This window comes from Oncorhynchus mykiss, chromosome 22 (assembly GCF_013265735.2).
Source record: "Oncorhynchus mykiss isolate Arlee chromosome 22, USDA_OmykA_1.1, whole genome shotgun sequence".
In the NCBI taxonomy this organism is placed as follows: domain Eukaryota; kingdom Metazoa; phylum Chordata; class Actinopteri; order Salmoniformes; family Salmonidae; genus Oncorhynchus; species Oncorhynchus mykiss.
The window spans coordinates 17,283,791-17,299,691 of record NC_048586.1 but is presented as its reverse complement, the minus strand read 5'-3'; the positions used below and the strand labels follow the sequence as shown (position 1 = coordinate 17,299,691).

Genomic DNA, 15,901 nt, shown 5'->3' with positions numbered 1-15,901 from the left:
TATTCACAGTTCTATGAATTAATTGTGGTTTATTTGGTAGCATTTCATCGTGTGACTGATTTTACTAATCACATTAGTACTGTACAAAGTTAAATGTGCGCTATTTGATAGATTCCCCCGCTCCCCCTTCCTCGGGCTTCCAGTGGGGAGACCGGAGGTCAACCTACCCCCCATCTCGTACTTCTAAGTGGGAGACCATCCCAGGCAATAGCCTGCCTAGCTTACAAACTAGAATCAGGATGCCCACTCCAACAAGGTTAATTGACCCACAGTCCCACACAGTGACATGATATTATTGGCGTAACGTGCAAATTAGCAATAGAAAACCGATCGCACAAATGTCACCATTCCAATTTTTTTTTGTGCCCCGTGCAACAGGTGTAAAACAGTACAGTGATAATTATAATTATAATAAAAACCACAAGAACTATGATGCGAGTTAGAAACATGAGAATTCAAGTATATACAGGTCAGTGCCAGTACCTCATTCAATGTGCAGGGGTACTGGAGTGCCTGAGGTGGGTATAGACAAAGTAGTAACTGGTAGTAGGATATACAGAGCTTTCAGAAAGTATTCATATCTCTTGACTTATTCCATGTTTTGTTGTGTTGCAATCTGAATTCAAAATGCAAAAAAAATAAATTATAATCTCACCCATCCACACACAATACTCCATAATGACAAGGTGAAAACATCTTTGAAAATATAAAACAGAAAATAAATGTACATAACTATTCACACCACTGAGTCAATACATGTTAGAATGACCTTTGGCAGCGATTACAGTCTTTCTGGGTAAGTCTCTAAGAGCATTGCACATCTGGATTCTACAATATTTGCACATTGTTTTTAACATTTTTATGCTGTCAAGTTAGTTGTTGATCATGGCTAGACATCCATTGCCATAGATTTTTAAGCCGATTTAAGTAACTAGGCCACTCAGGAACATTCAATGTCATCTAGGTAAGCAACTCCAGTGTAGATTTGGCCTTGTGTTTTAGGTTATTGTCCTACTGAAAGGTGGATTTGTCTCCCAGTGTCTGGTGGAAAGCATACTGAACCAGGTTTTCCTCTAGGATTTTGCCTGTGCTTAGCTCCATTCCGATTTTTTTTTTTTATCTTGAAAAACTCCCCAGTCCTTGCCGATGACAAGCATACCCATAACATGATACAGCTACCACCATGCTTGAAAATATGAAGTGGTACTCAGTGATGTGTTGTGTTAGATTTGCCCCAAACATAACACTTTGTATTTAGAACATAAAGTTAATCTTTGCCACATTTTTTGCAGTTTTACTTTAATGTCTTATTGCAAACAGGATGCATATTTTGGAATTTTTGTATTCTGTACAGGCTTCCTACTTTTTACTCTGTCATTTAAGTTGGCATTGTGGAGTAACTACAATGTTGTTGATCCATCCTAATTTTTCTCCTATCACAGCCATTAGACTAACTGTTTTCAAGCCAGTATTGGCCTCTCCGGCAACTGAATTAGGATGGACACCTGTATCTTTGTAGTGACTGTGTGTATTGATAACACATTGAATAATACATCAAATAAATAATAATTTTAGCAACAGCGTAGGTTTTGTGTCTAAGTGGGCACAAACCTGTGGATGTGCATAGAGTCAGTGAGGATAGTCTGTGGGAGAGGGAGAGCAGTAGCTGTTACCCACTGGGCACACCCCCTCATTTCAATGTGGAAATGTGTGTAATATTTGGTTGAGACGATCAATGCGATTTCAAACTTTATTCACCCACTCATAAAGACAGCCAGAAGTTTGTGTTTTCACTATGCTTTCAACCATCTAAAAGCACAGCAAATTCCAATGGAAAAACATCTAAAAATGTGTAATCACTACGCTTTCAACCATTTATATAAAATTAAAATTGGGAATACAATGTCAGATATTTTCTATTTATACAACAATTTAACGTGTTAAAGCACAACCAAATGACTTGGATTGCAGTTGAGATTACATTAAAAGTACACAGTGCAAGTGATCAATGTTGTACAAGATTCTGTGCAGATTATTTAAGCAATTGTGAAGATCTCCTTAGACCTGCGACCTTTGCATGCTCTTGAACATGCATGCTTTCTATGATTACGTAAGACATTTATTGTTACAGTAACCTCAACATGTGGCAATGGATTTGTAACTCATTTTAAGGTTGAATAAATACAGTTACATTAGCTTGTAACATAGGCTATTTACTGCATTTAAAAAGTAATTTTGAATTGTGTTTGGTTGACAAAGAAACCAAATATCAAACATTTCTAAGGATCTCGCATGCTTGGATAGTTTCATTTGAACCACTGGCTTAATAGTATTCTTTAACTTGTATTTTTGGTTTAGATGGAGACATGAATGCAACTTGTCAAGTTAATAGGTTATTTACTGTATTACAAAAGTGATATTGAATTGTGTTTGCTGAAACCAAATATTAACATGAAGGAGATGTAGCTTTTATGCCACTGACTAAGTCCGGCTTTAATTCCAGTTAGTCTACAACTGAATCATTGATATGTTCGATTCACATCTCCATCTCAACCAAGAATCAAAGTTAAAGAGTAGGACTAAATCAAATCAAACTTTGTTGAAAGAGCATTTAAGGTTAGATTAGATTTACATAGTTCTAGTATTTAACTTAAATAGATTTTTGGTTGAGATGGAGACATGAATCCAACATGTCATTTATTCATTTGTAGACAAGCTGGAATTAAAGCCAGACTAAGTCAGTGGCACAGATGGAACTATCCAAGCAGAAGATACATCTCCTTCAAATGTTGATATAAATCACAATTCCAGTGGGTCAGAAGTTGACATACACTAAGTTGACTGTGCCTTTAAACAGCTTGGAAGATTCCAGAAAATGATGTCATGGCTTTAGAAGCTTTGGATAGGCTAATTGACATCATTTGAGTCAATTGGAGGTGTACTTGTGGATGTATTTCAAACTCAGTGCCTACCTTCAAACTCAGTGCCTCTTTGCTTGAATTCATGGGAAAACCAAAATAAATCAGCCAATACATCAGAAAAAAAAAAATTGTAGACCTCCACAAGTTTGGTTTATCCTTGGGAGCAATTTCCAAACACCATGGGACCACACAGCCATCATACCGTTCAGGAAGGAGACACGTTCTGTCTCCTAGAGATGAACGTACTTTGGTGTGAAAAGAACAAATCAATCCCAGAACAGCAGCAAAATACCTTGTGAAGATGCTGGAGGAAACAGGTACAAAAGTATCTATATCCCCCAAAAAAGCCAGACTACGGTTTGCAACTGCACATGGGGCAAAGATCGTACTTTTTGGAGAAATGTCCTCTGGTCTGATGAAACAAAAATAGAACTGTTTGGCCATAATGACCATTGTTATGTTTGGAGGAAAAAGGGGGAGGCTTGCAAGCTGAAGAACACCATCCCAACCGTGAAGCAAAGGGGTGGCAGCATCATGTTGTGAGGGTGCTTTGCTGCAGGAGAGACTGGTGCACTTAACAAAATAGATGGCATCATGAGGAAAGAAAATTGTTGCTTCAATATATCCACATCTCAAGACATCAGTCAGGAAGTTAAAGCTTGGTCGCAAATGGTTCTTCCAAATGGACAATGACCCCAAGCATACTTCCAAAGTTGTGGCAAAATGGCTTAAGGACAACAAAGTCAAGGTATTGGAGTGGCCATCACAAAGACCCGACCTCAAACCTATAGACATTTTGTGGGCAAAACTGAAAAAGCATGTGCGAGCAAGGAGGCCCACAAACCTGACTCAGTTACACCAGGAATTGTGAAAAACGTAGTTTAAATGTATTTGGCTAAGGTGTATGTAAACTTCCAACTTCAAACTGTATGTTAGATTCACGTCTCCATCTCAACAACAACAAAAAAAACAAAAAAACAATCAAACTTTAAAATGCACTTTAAATAAAAGTCCTGTTCTTTAAATTCAATTATTGGTTGAGATGGAGACGTGAATCCAACAAATTAATGACTAACATTTTAATTCAACCAAAGCTTGAAACCTTAGGCATATACATTTATGTATTGTCAATTTTTAGTTGAACCATGGGTTGAATTGAAACAATAGCTGGTGATGACTTTTGCAAATGCTATATTTTAGAGTCTAAATAGACTCACTGATGATATATGACTTGTAAAAAGTATGGTTACATTTCGATAGCAACAGTAAATATATTTAGTTATTTAAAAAAATCTCGAGAATCATTCTCATTATAGCACATTGGTGTGACAAATATCGAAGATAATTAGGGCTGGATGGTAAACCAAATGAATAACTATAGATAGATCAACTGTCCAGTAGGAGGTGCAGCTCAGACTATTGTTTTTTTTCCTGATAGTGGATATAACGTTGAAGATTGACATAGTTTCAAAAAAAAATTGTACATGTTGAAAATTGTACATTGTACATGTTGTACATGTTGAAAATTGGTTACAATGGGGACCTAATCCTGTGGTTGAAATGTTCGTTGATTCAACCAGTTTGTGCCCAGTGGGTAGCCATTTAACAGGCTTATGGCCAGGGGATAGAAGCCGTTTAGGAGTCTGTTAGTCTGAGCCTTGATGCACGGGTACCACCTGCTGGACGGGATAATGGAGAACAATCCCATATCTCAGGTGGTTGGAGTCTTTGGGAACTTTTCGGGCCTTTTTCATACACTGCCTGGCATGTACATCCTGGATTGCTGGAAGCTTGCCCCCAGTGGTGCGATCTGACATCTGGTCAGGATGCTCTCAATGGTGCAGTTGTGAAAGCTCCCGAGGATCCATGCCAAATTGTTTCAGCCTCCTGAGGGAGAAGTGTTGTTGCCGTGCTTTTTTCAAGACTGTTCTGGTGTGAGAGGACCATGTTAAGTACTCAGTGATGTGGACACTGAGTAACTTGAAGCTCTTGACCCTCTCCACTACATCCCCATCGATGTGGATGGGGGCGTGCACCCCCGTTTCCAGGAGTCCACGATCAGCTCTTTGGTCTTACTGACGTTGAGCGAGAGGTTGCGGTCTGACCAGCTCCCGGTTGGCTATCTCATTGCCATTGGTGAACAGGTCTAACACTGTCGTGTTGTTGGCAAACTTGATAAGAGTTGTGGGTGGCCACACAGTCGTGGGTAAACAGGGAGTACAGGAGCGGTGTAAGCACATAGCCCTGAAGGGCCCCCAGGTCAGCCTGGCAGAGGTTGTTGTTGCCTACTCTCACCACCTAGGGTCAGCTCATCAGGAAGTCCAGGATCCAGTTGCAGAGGGAGGTGTACAGCTCTAGGGTCCAGAGCTTCGTGACTAGCTTCGGGGGCACTATGGTGATAAACCAAATGTTCGGGTGCCTGGGATGGAGGTGATGTGTGCCATGGCCAGCCAGTCAGAGCACTTCGTGTTTAAAGATCTTAGTGCTACAGGACGGTAGTCATCGTGGCAGGTAGCAAGAGTTCTTGGTAAAAGGAATGGTGGTGGTCAGCTTGAGTCATGTGGGGATTACAGACTGGGGAAAGGAGAGGTTGAAATGACAGTGAAGGTACCTTCCAGCCCTGGAATATCGTTTATAAACTGCTCATAAACCCTATATCATGTTTATAAAGGGTAGCTTGATGCAAAGTGCTGTATATACCAACTAATTGTCTATCTAAAACTAATGGACAGACAAACCTGGTACATTTGTAATTCACCAGGTATACCAACAACACAACACAATTGTTTTAATGAATTGATAAAAACCCATGGAGAATGCAATCTGCAAATAGGGTCTATACCTGTAAAATACTGTTTCTGCTGTTACAAATGTGTAGGGCTTCACCTGAGCTGAACCTTGCAGCTATTAGTGTACAAAGCCATTACACCAAGGTGTCTGACTGAGCCACTGAATGAAATCACAAGTGATTTACTTCAGCCTCTGCCTTTACACTCGTCGTGCCAAACCACATGGTACAATAGCCAGGCCTAATGGCTAAAGAGTTTGGCATGTTACCCAGACAACACTAGCACCCTAGATGCACTACACTAGCACCCTCATTCTCTGTTCTACAGTACCTCAGGCATCGGCATCCCTCCTGGTCAGATCACACGGTTAGGAAAAACTAAGCTACTCGGCAGCACCATGCCCGTTATGGCACCAATGTATCGAATTTAGAAAAACGGTTTAGAAAAATGAGCCCCCTGCTTCTGATGTAGTCTGGGACTGTCCATATTAGGTCCCTAATGTAGATCGAAGGGCTGTAACTTCCAGAATGCAGAGGTCATCCAACTGGGCAACAGAATAAGGTTAAGGGTATTCCATACACAGACCCAGGGCAACAACCACTCAAGAGTACTGTTGTTGACGGAATTCTTTCAGGACAGTGGAACTTGATAAAATAAAATAAAGCGCTTCTTTATTGACCAATGCATCCTTATAGCCTTCATCGGTTTAAACAAATAAACAAACATCAACTTCCACTGTCCTCAAAGAATAGATTCATTTCTCTTTACTTCAATTTGCTGGTCAATCCATGCACCTTGGTTGAAAAGCAAGGTTGAGGCAGTGTTCCCTTCAAGGTTGAGGCAGTGTTCCCTTCAAGGTTGAGGCAGTGTTCCCTTCAAGGTTGAGGCAGTGTTCCCTTCAAGGTTGAGGCAGTGTTCCCTTCAAGGTTGAGGCAGTGTTCCCTTCAAGGTTGAGGCAGTGTTCCCTTCAAGGTTGAGGCAGTGTTCCCTTCAAGGTTGAGGCAGTGTTCCCTTCAAGGTTGAGGCAGTGTTCCCTTCAAGGTTGAGGCAGTGTTCCCTTCAAGGTTGAGGCAGTGTTCCCTTCCCTTTCAAAGTGAATCTGACTGATGGTCTCCCATACAGCTACCTGCATGAAAATCACTACACACCTTCAAATCAGAGGTGACCACATTGTCAGTGCATTTCCATAGTAACCTACAGGAAACTGCTCAAATAAAAACCAACATAAAGAGTCTGAAATCAGCCGTTGAGCCACCACGAGCCAGAACAGCTTCAATGCACCACTCGTGCCCTGTGGATGGGGGAAATGTCATCCTAGGCATAGCCACGGTAGCCAAAATATTGTCCTGCCCAGAATGTATATCCGTGACCCTAAACATGATGGGATCAATGATGGGTGAATTGCTTAATTAACTCAGGAACCACGTGTTGAAGCAACTGCTTTCATTATACTTTCCCTCATTTACTCAAGTTTTCCTATGATTTTGGGCAGTTACCTGTATTTCAAACGCATTAACAAACCCACTGAATGTAGAGGCTATTTTCGCTTTCTTCAAGGTCAAGGCTACCGACGCGCTCGGGGGGGGGGGGGGGGGGGGGGGGGAGACAGCAATTGAGTGGGAGAAAGAAAGAGGCAGGTGTGTGTGTGTGTGTGTTTTCCGTGGTGTCCGTTTGAAGCTGAAAAAGAAACGGTCTCTCAAAGAAAGCAGTTTGCCAGCTTAGTGACGGAGTTGTACAAATGCACTCTGGGAATGAACGTGCAGAATGAATTCAAGGCCATCTGTTGAAGGATCATCATCACCACAGGCAACACTTTGCTTCAATGTTTTAATTTAAAAGCTACCAAAACCTAAAAGCTGAGGGGAAACAAGTACACAAATAATAGGCATTACTGTCGTCTTGCAGTACTGTGTTGGGTATTACAGTTTAAAATCATTCTGCCATTTGCTATAATTTGTAGGCCTACTGAGATGCACAGTGAGTAATCAAACGGCCTGACACACAAAGCAGAAAAATGAGACCTTGCTAAAAAAAATTAAATCTGGTCATTGTGGATCCGATGTCCACAGTAACACAGACAGGAGATGGCTGAAATTGACCAGTTAATATGGACCATGAATGACTCCCAAAACGGCACACTGTTCCCTATATAGTGCACTACCTCTGACCAGATCCCTATTGGCCTTGGTCAAATGTACTGAAAAAGGTGCCATTCTCAGGATGTTTGTAAAATATGCAACAACAAAAAAATTGTGGGGGGGGGCACAGTAAGTCCTGGCAGACAACTGACATAGCCATTGCTTTGCCCTTCACTGGTCCCAAGTTGATTCCCGAGTATGAACCACCGCAGTTGGCACCATTTACCATTCTAGACCTGCCTTTTGTTTCTCTTCTGGCAAGTGCTCCACAATTCAAGCAGTTCAATTTATAGTCATTAGGGCCTAGCGAACCCTCTGACATTTTCCCAAATGGAAATGAATTGGTATTTTACAGTCGAGATTGAGAGGTGTTCAGTATGGAAATGGATTAACATGCCCTACATACTTCGCTGCATTTCATTATTTGTTTAGTAGTTCAATGACTGGACACAAGAAAATGTCCTTTGTGCACTGAACAGCTTACGTCTCTGCGGCAGGTCAGTAAAGACTGCACTATGCAAAGGAACTGTCTAGTCCGGGGGGGACAAAGGAAAATATTCAGAGCTGTTGAAATGAAAATATGCTCTTAGTGGTTTGCGTAACAACCACTACTCGTACTCACCACCAGCATATTGCTTATCCTGACAGAGTTGCAAAACTGTTAACGTTCCCAAACTTCCCAGTAATCCTGGTTGGGAGTATTCCAGGCGTACCGTTTATTCCCACCTATATTTTGGGATTTGGAAAGGTTACCTGATTTTTGCAACCCTGTCATGACTTGTAAAAATGCTCAGGTTTTAGTAGATGGTGGACAAACTTCGTGGCAATCATTCCAATGATACGTTTTAATTATGAGAGTAAAATGGTTCATTTGATGTTGTGACTATGACATATGAGACAGATAGCATCTATATGTTTTTTCTATTTAATGAATAGAAATCACTCCTTGATATAAAATATTGAAGAAATGGAAAAAGCCTGAAGATCCACCTCAATTACTTAGACACGCCTTAAGACAATATTAGTGCCCCTGTATGAATGGAGTTCGGTGTCATCTAGTAAATATTTTATTTGCTCTTTTTAGCATTTTGTCTCAAGAAAGCTGATGAAACAACCAAACAAAAGAACAGGTACATAATGTCAAAATGTGTGGTGATATACAAAGTTTCTACGACAGGATACGTTAAGACAACAACCTCCGAAGGACGAATTAAAGAGAGGGCCTACAACTGTCCGCAGCACAATCCTACAACAGTGCGTTAGCTAAATAAGTTACAGCTTGGACGAAATACCAAGAGAATTGGTCTAACAATTTCGTAAAACAGCGGTGCAAGAGATGCAGTCCCAAGTAAAACTTAAAAACATTTCCCTAATTCTGATTACTGTTACGATATGGAGTTCGTGTGGCCTATATTAAAAAATTTAAAAGAAAAAAAAAAAGTTTTTGGCAAGTTGTGTTTTTTCCCCAAATACATCCGCAACAGTGCATGTCAGGAATGCAAACATTGCTAGTGCAATAACAGCGATAAAGCACGGCCAATATTGCTGAATGAAATACGTTCATATGTTTCTCAAACTTAAGTCGCGTCAAAAAGAAAAATATGAGTAGCTCTAAAGCGACAAACGGTACTCAAATGCCCAGGTAACAGTCTTCTTTGAAGAACGTTAGTTCAATATTCCTATGTCTTTAAAGTGATAGTCACCTACATTTCCAAGACTATTGGCAGTGTTTTAAATGCCCTGTAAGCCATCTTTGGATGCCAAAATGTGTCCCACCAAGAGTGTTTCAAATAAATACAATGTGCCACTTCACGAGCACTGAGCCCAACCAGTCCCTTTTCTCCTGTGTGTTGTCCAGGAAACCAAACTGCCTGACATCTTTAAAAGGTCAATAGGTCTTCGCTCCCTCTGCATCAACGAGGAACAAGCTCAACAGTCCGCTTTCATTTTGTCCAGAGAGTTGTCGATTTTTGTCAGAGTCTTTTTGATGCGTAGCGCCGTTAATCTGGCAGAGGGATTCTGATACCAGCACTCCTTCATAAGTTTGGCGATGGACGTTAAAGTCTGGAAAAGAAGAAGAAAAACTGAGCAAATCTGTTAAGAGTCCCACTCCACTTGTTTTGAGTCTTTTCCCCATTTAAAAATGTCCTGAATATGTAAGTATAGTAATTTGCACAACAAAACAATACATTGGGCAAAATACTATTTTTAAGCCTCAACCGCAAAAGTCTATTGTTCTGCAAAGGGTAAAGCAATTATTCTTAAACACTAGAATTCTAAGCACAAAAGATTTTAACTGCCCATCAGACCGTATTATGTATTCAATGGTCCTGAGAAATGAGGTGGGTGGCTGACAGGCTGTTTTCAAAGACTCAAGTGAACTGAACGTCTGATGAAGCAGGACAACCTAGCAGGCAGTGCTGAATTCTGCACGGCTTCTAAATTGACACATTTGGAGCAGCTCCTATTCTCCATGACAACATATTAGCTAGTTCCCTCTCCACCAGTAAACATTTAACTCAGATCGCCTCGTCTGGTCTCGGTGTACTCACTGGGTCTGAGAACCATCTGTTGGGGATGTTGGGTCTCTGCTGGTCCACACACACAACCTTCTTCATGTCTTCAAAGCTGGGGTCACTGGGCACCACATCATGGAAGGGAGGTTTGTAGTCCTCTACAATGCCTACATAGAGTATGGGTGTAAATACACAACACAAATGTCCATAAGATGACACAATCATCAGCATGACAATTTAAAGTAAGTAAAGTGACATAAAAAGTGTCAAACAATATGTGAGATAGCACAAGAAATTGCTAATTTCCTAACAAAGGGGATTTGTTTTAATAGTTTCTCTCACCTGCTACTGTGTACCAGGTGGAAAGTCATGTGGAAAGTAAGATTGCGGTGTCCTGCATTAACCAATACCCTGTGTGTGGCTGTCAGCCAGGTTCAACTATAAATAACCACGAAGTCATTTAAAATGGGAGTGGAGAAAGCAGGATCCATTTCAGATAAGACGCCAGCTCCTTTTAGCACCAGACTAGACCACAAACGCATGGAGAAATGTGTGTTTGTCACTCCTCTAAAGTCACATTGTCTCATTGATGAAATGAGTGACTGACTAAGTCTCAGCCCAAGTATGGATTTGAATTATTGGCTTGTTCTGCCAACGGTTGATGTAACTTGGTGCTTAACAAAGTGATATATGGCAGTTATGCCATCAGATTGCTGAAGACTTTCTGCGAAAATAACACTTCCTCTGAAGTGGTGAAATCAATCTTTAAAAAGCCAGCTGGACACTAAATTATATTGGACATATTTTTATAGGATTTTACTACACCCTGACAGGGGCATCAGAGAATATTCCAAGAAAAGCACACGTGCCGACAGACAGGCAGGTAACATACAGTACATATACCTAAAGCAACTGTATGATGCAACTACTATAGGAAAGATGTTTACCATGCTTTGTCATATTGTCCTAAATGCATGAAATTCTAGGTGGTGTCTTTTTTTTAAATCCTACTTTTTTTTTTATGGATACCTTGTATAGTTGCTGCACTGTTCGAGAGGAAAGCTTGCAATTAATGATCAAATTGCACCGTGTACACAACGCCGTATTCTGTGCATATGACAAATCGACGTGGATTGGACGGAGTGGGGAGTGAGAGAGGGAACAGAAGAAACCATGGACCATGGATCGTACAGACCGTTGCTGACCGTCCTCCTGGCGATCTCCCACAGGACCAGGCCAAAGGCCCAGATGTCCACTCTCTTGAAGGACTCAAAGCAGTCCGTCTGGATGGAGTCGTCCAGGACCTCTGGGGCCATGTAGCGCTTCGTGCCCACTTTAGGGTTGTTGCCCACGTCTAACTCGTTTGTGTCTTGGAAATGCATCACAGCGAGACCTGGGACAGAAAAACAGGCTTCCGTTAGGATATCCTATCTATATCAAAAATGTTCAAAATAATTCAAATACAAAAAAACAAAAGAGCAAAATAATTTAAAAGAGGATAAAAAAAAAGTGTTCTAAGTAAATAACCCAAATGAATTTATCCAAAGAACAACTTAACAGCAGTGACGGCCGTGACCGCAGTAGTAGTCTCAATTAGTAGCAGTAGATTGCGTGTGCCACCTGAAATAGCTCACACTTATCTTTAGCACAGAGAACATTGGAAGTATGCGACATGGTGCACAAGAGTACCCCTTAATGCATTTTTGGTTAAGATTTAAAAGAGCCACCGGCTCTGCTGTTCTTCATCTAACGATCAACAAACATGGAGGGAAATGGGTTGGAGTGTTCGGTGGCATAGCCCACTGTACTAGCAAATCTTTCCAACAACAAACAGAGCCGGACATCCTCTCCACCCACAGACAATGTGGACAACATTCCCTGCTATTTTTGTATATATTTTTTTATCACAATACATAATATGGACACAATAACAGAAAACGGTCATGTAAACAACACATGTTGAATGAAAGCTCATTATACTTATGCTTCCTGTCCGGAACACTGTGCTCTTACCCAGGTCGGCGATGCAGCACTGGCCGTTCTTGTTGACAAGTATGTTTTTGCTCTTAAGGTCTCGGTGGGCGATGGCCGGCTTTCCCTGGGTGCCGAAGATCTCCACGTGGAGGTGTGCCAGGCCGCTGGCGATGGACAAGGCCATGCGCAGACAGCTGGCTGTGTCCAGGGTGCTCAGCTGCAGGTAGTCGTACAGGGAGCCCATCTCGTGGAAGTGTGTGATCAGCCACAGCTGGGTGCTCGAGTTTCGGGAAGTCATGTCCGAAGCGATGAAGCCTGCAGTCAAAGAGACAGACACAGAGCTGTTCGAACTCAAGGAAAGGTCTTCAAAATCAATATGACACAGACATTTTGTCACTAAGATGTAACACTAAAACACTGCCGGACAGAAAGAATTCGCTCCTAAGTCATATGTTCCCTTAGTCTCCCAATGACATCAATGCATGACTAAGTGAAAAGTGGAAGTTTGGATTTGTCCCATGGAGAACAGCTCCTGTCCAGAACATGGCTGGAGGTACATACCCAGGATGTTCTGGTGCCTCAGCAGCACTGTGTTGTAGATCTCCGTCTCTCTGAACCAGGACTTCTCATCTCTGGAGGAGAAGATCTTCACAGCCACACTCTCCCCCTGCCACTGGCCCCGCCACACCTCACCATAGCGCCCCTTACCTATAATAGGGCGAAGGAAATAAAAAAAGGAAATAAAAGGAAAAAAAGATTAGAGCAAAGCAGTACGTCTGAAATGTCACCATATTCTTAATATTTGTGCACTACTTTTGACCAGAGTCGTATGGGCCCTGGTTAAAAGTAGTGTACTATATAGGGAATAGGGTGCCATTTCATACAGCCATTTTTAATGAATTACTGAAAATGCGATTCATCAAATACAGTGGGAAAATAGAGCCTCTCTGACAGGAATAAACCCAATGTTAATCTCCAACGCAAATGTCAGATTATTATTATTTTTTTATTTCACCTTTATTTAACCAGGTAGGCAAGTTGAGAACAAGTTCTCATTTACAACTGCGACCTAAATAAAGCATAGCAGTGTAAACAGACAACAGAGTTGCACATGGAGTAAACAATAAACAAGTCAATAACACAGTAGAAAAAAAGAGTCTATATACATTGTGTGCAAAAGGCATGAGGAGGTAGGCGAATAATTACAATTTAGCAGATTAACACTGGAGTGATAAATGATCAGATGGTCATGTGCAGGTAGAGATACTGGTGTGCAAAAGAGCAGAAAAGTAAATAAATAAAAACAGTATGGGGATGAGGTAGGTAAATTGGGTGGGCTATTTACCGATGGACTATGTACAGCTGCAGCGATCAGTTAGCTGCTCAGATAGCAGATGTTTAAAGTCAGTCTATCATGTAAAAATGATGAATTCTTTGTAAAAAAAAAAAAATTATTTAGAGAGTTTCACTGATTTAAAATGTATTTTATAAAGGCAGTGTTACACAAAATTCTAGACCAATAGAACTGTGTGGAACACACAGTACAATTTCATTTTGGTCATGCTACTCAACCTTGACCTTCTGCATAAACTAAATGAATAACACTACAGGTACCGTAACTGCCCAAATAAAGGAAACACGTCAGTAAATTAGAGATACAAAGTATATTGAAAGCAGGTATTTCCACACAGTGGTGGTTCCTGAGTTAATTAAGCAATTAACCCATCATTAATCCCATCATGCTTAAGGTCATGTATAATAAAAACGCCCAGTTGCCCATTATTTTGGCTACCCCGACTAGAAGAGATCTCAGTGACGTTGAAAGAGGGGTCTCAAAAAGATAATTTAATTGTTTTTAAATGTTTTATCTAAACCTTTATTTAACTAGGCATGGTCAGTTAAGAACAAAATTCTTATTTACAATGGACCGCCTACCCAAGCCAAACCCGGACGACGCTGGACCAATTGTGCACCGCCCTATGGGACTCCCAATCACGGCCGGATGTGATGCAACCTGGATTGAGGTTTAAAGTGTGTGTGTCTAAGTCACCATATCTCATCCCAATTGAACACTGATGGGAGATTCTGGAGCGGCGCCTGAGAAAGCGTTTTCCACCACAATCAACAAAACACCAAATTATGGAATTTCTAGTGGAAGGATGATGTCGCATCCCTCCAATAGAGTTCCAGACACCTGTAGAATCTGTGCAAAGGTACATTGAAGCTGTTCTGGTGGCTTGTGGTGGACCAACACCCTATTTTAGCCTAGAAGGCCAGTAACCGAAAGGTTGCTAGATCGAATCCCCGAGCTGACAAGGTCTGCCTCTGAACAAGGCAGTTAACCCACCTAGGCTGGTTAAATAGGGTTAAAGGTTAAATAAATAAAAACAATTAAGACAATATGTAGGTGTTTACTTTATTTTGGTAGTTACCTGCATAGCCCCATTTACATTAAATGAAACATATTTTTTTGTGTGTTAAATTTTTGTTTTACCCCCCCTTTTCTCCCCAATTTCGTGATATCCAATTGTTAGTAGTAGTAACTTGTCTCATCGCTACAACTCTCGTATGGGCGTCCTCCGATACACGACCCAACCAAGCCGCACTGCTTCTTATCACAGAGCGCATCCAACCCGGAAGCCAGCCGTACCAATGTGTCGGAGGAAACACCGTGCACCTGGCAACCTTGGTTAGCGTGCACTGTGTCCTAGCCTGCCACAGGAGTCGCTGGTGCGCGATGAGACAAGGATATCCCTACCAGCCAAACCCTCCCTAACCCGGACGACGCTAGGCCAATTGTGCGTCGCCCCACGGACTTCCCGGTCGCAGCCGGTTGCGACAGAGCCTGGGCGTGAACCCAGAGTCTCTGGTGGCACAACCACTGCGCCACTAGGGAGGCCCCTTAAATGAAACATGTTTGTTAAAAATATTTTTGTTGGCAGTTTATACTCGACTAGACCCACAAATCAAATGTGTGCAATGTTGGTTTAGGGAGTTGAGTGTTACATTGGCCATCTGGCCATGTTTCAGACTGAACTCTAGGAAAACTAAGAGAAATATTAAGAGACACTACTGAAAAAAACTAACTATTCTAAGAAATCTCTCAGGGTCAGAGAACAGCAGTGGCTCTGTTTTGCAACACAAATCTCTGTTCCAACAGTGCTACACTTTAAGAGGTCTTACATTTTTTGGGGGGAAAAACATTTACTCCAAAACCTGCACTGAGGCTAAACGTACACCTTAGCCACTGAACAAAGAGATCAGGCTCTGATTGGATACTGACCCACACACTCGTTGAGTGTGATTTGTCGGGCGACAGTTCTCTGAACGAGGAAGGGGAGTCCGGAGCCGCTTCCCGACGTACACGAGTGGTCTAGCAAATCCTACGAGAGAGAAGAGGGACAGACAAAATAAATGAACTGCAACCAGAGGAATATGACCGGCCTGTACTCTCTCTAGATGAAGGTGGCCCAGCCCTCAACACAGCAGAGCATCTGTGATTCAGTTAATACGGCTGGCCTCCCTCCTTATGATGTGGCCCACGTTGGGGAGGCTGAGTGAAA

General features: G+C 41.7%; 1 protein-coding gene across 7 annotated transcripts in view; it reads right to left on the bottom strand.

Moving 5' to 3' along the window:
- Positions 1 to 8,759: 8,759 nt before the first annotated feature.
- The window catches only part of LOC110501518 (activin receptor type-1), a 35,053-nt gene continuing 27,911 nt past the window's right edge, over positions 8,760 to 15,901 (bottom strand). For all 7 annotated transcript variants that reach the window (XM_021579157.2, XM_036958889.1, XM_021579159.2 and 4 more), the window contains 6 exons: positions 15,622 to 15,721; positions 12,900 to 13,046; positions 12,378 to 12,653; positions 11,560 to 11,757; positions 10,401 to 10,531; positions 8,760 to 9,912 (listed from right to left, as the gene is read on the bottom strand). In XM_021579157.2, coding sequence (XP_021434832.2) covers positions 9,778 to 9,912; positions 10,401 to 10,531; positions 11,560 to 11,757; positions 12,378 to 12,653; positions 12,900 to 13,046; positions 15,622 to 15,721 — 987 coding nt within the window. In that variant the 3' untranslated portion in view covers positions 8,760 to 9,777. The remainder of the gene's footprint in view (positions 9,913 to 10,400; positions 10,532 to 11,559; positions 11,758 to 12,377; positions 12,654 to 12,899; positions 13,047 to 15,621; positions 15,722 to 15,901) is intronic.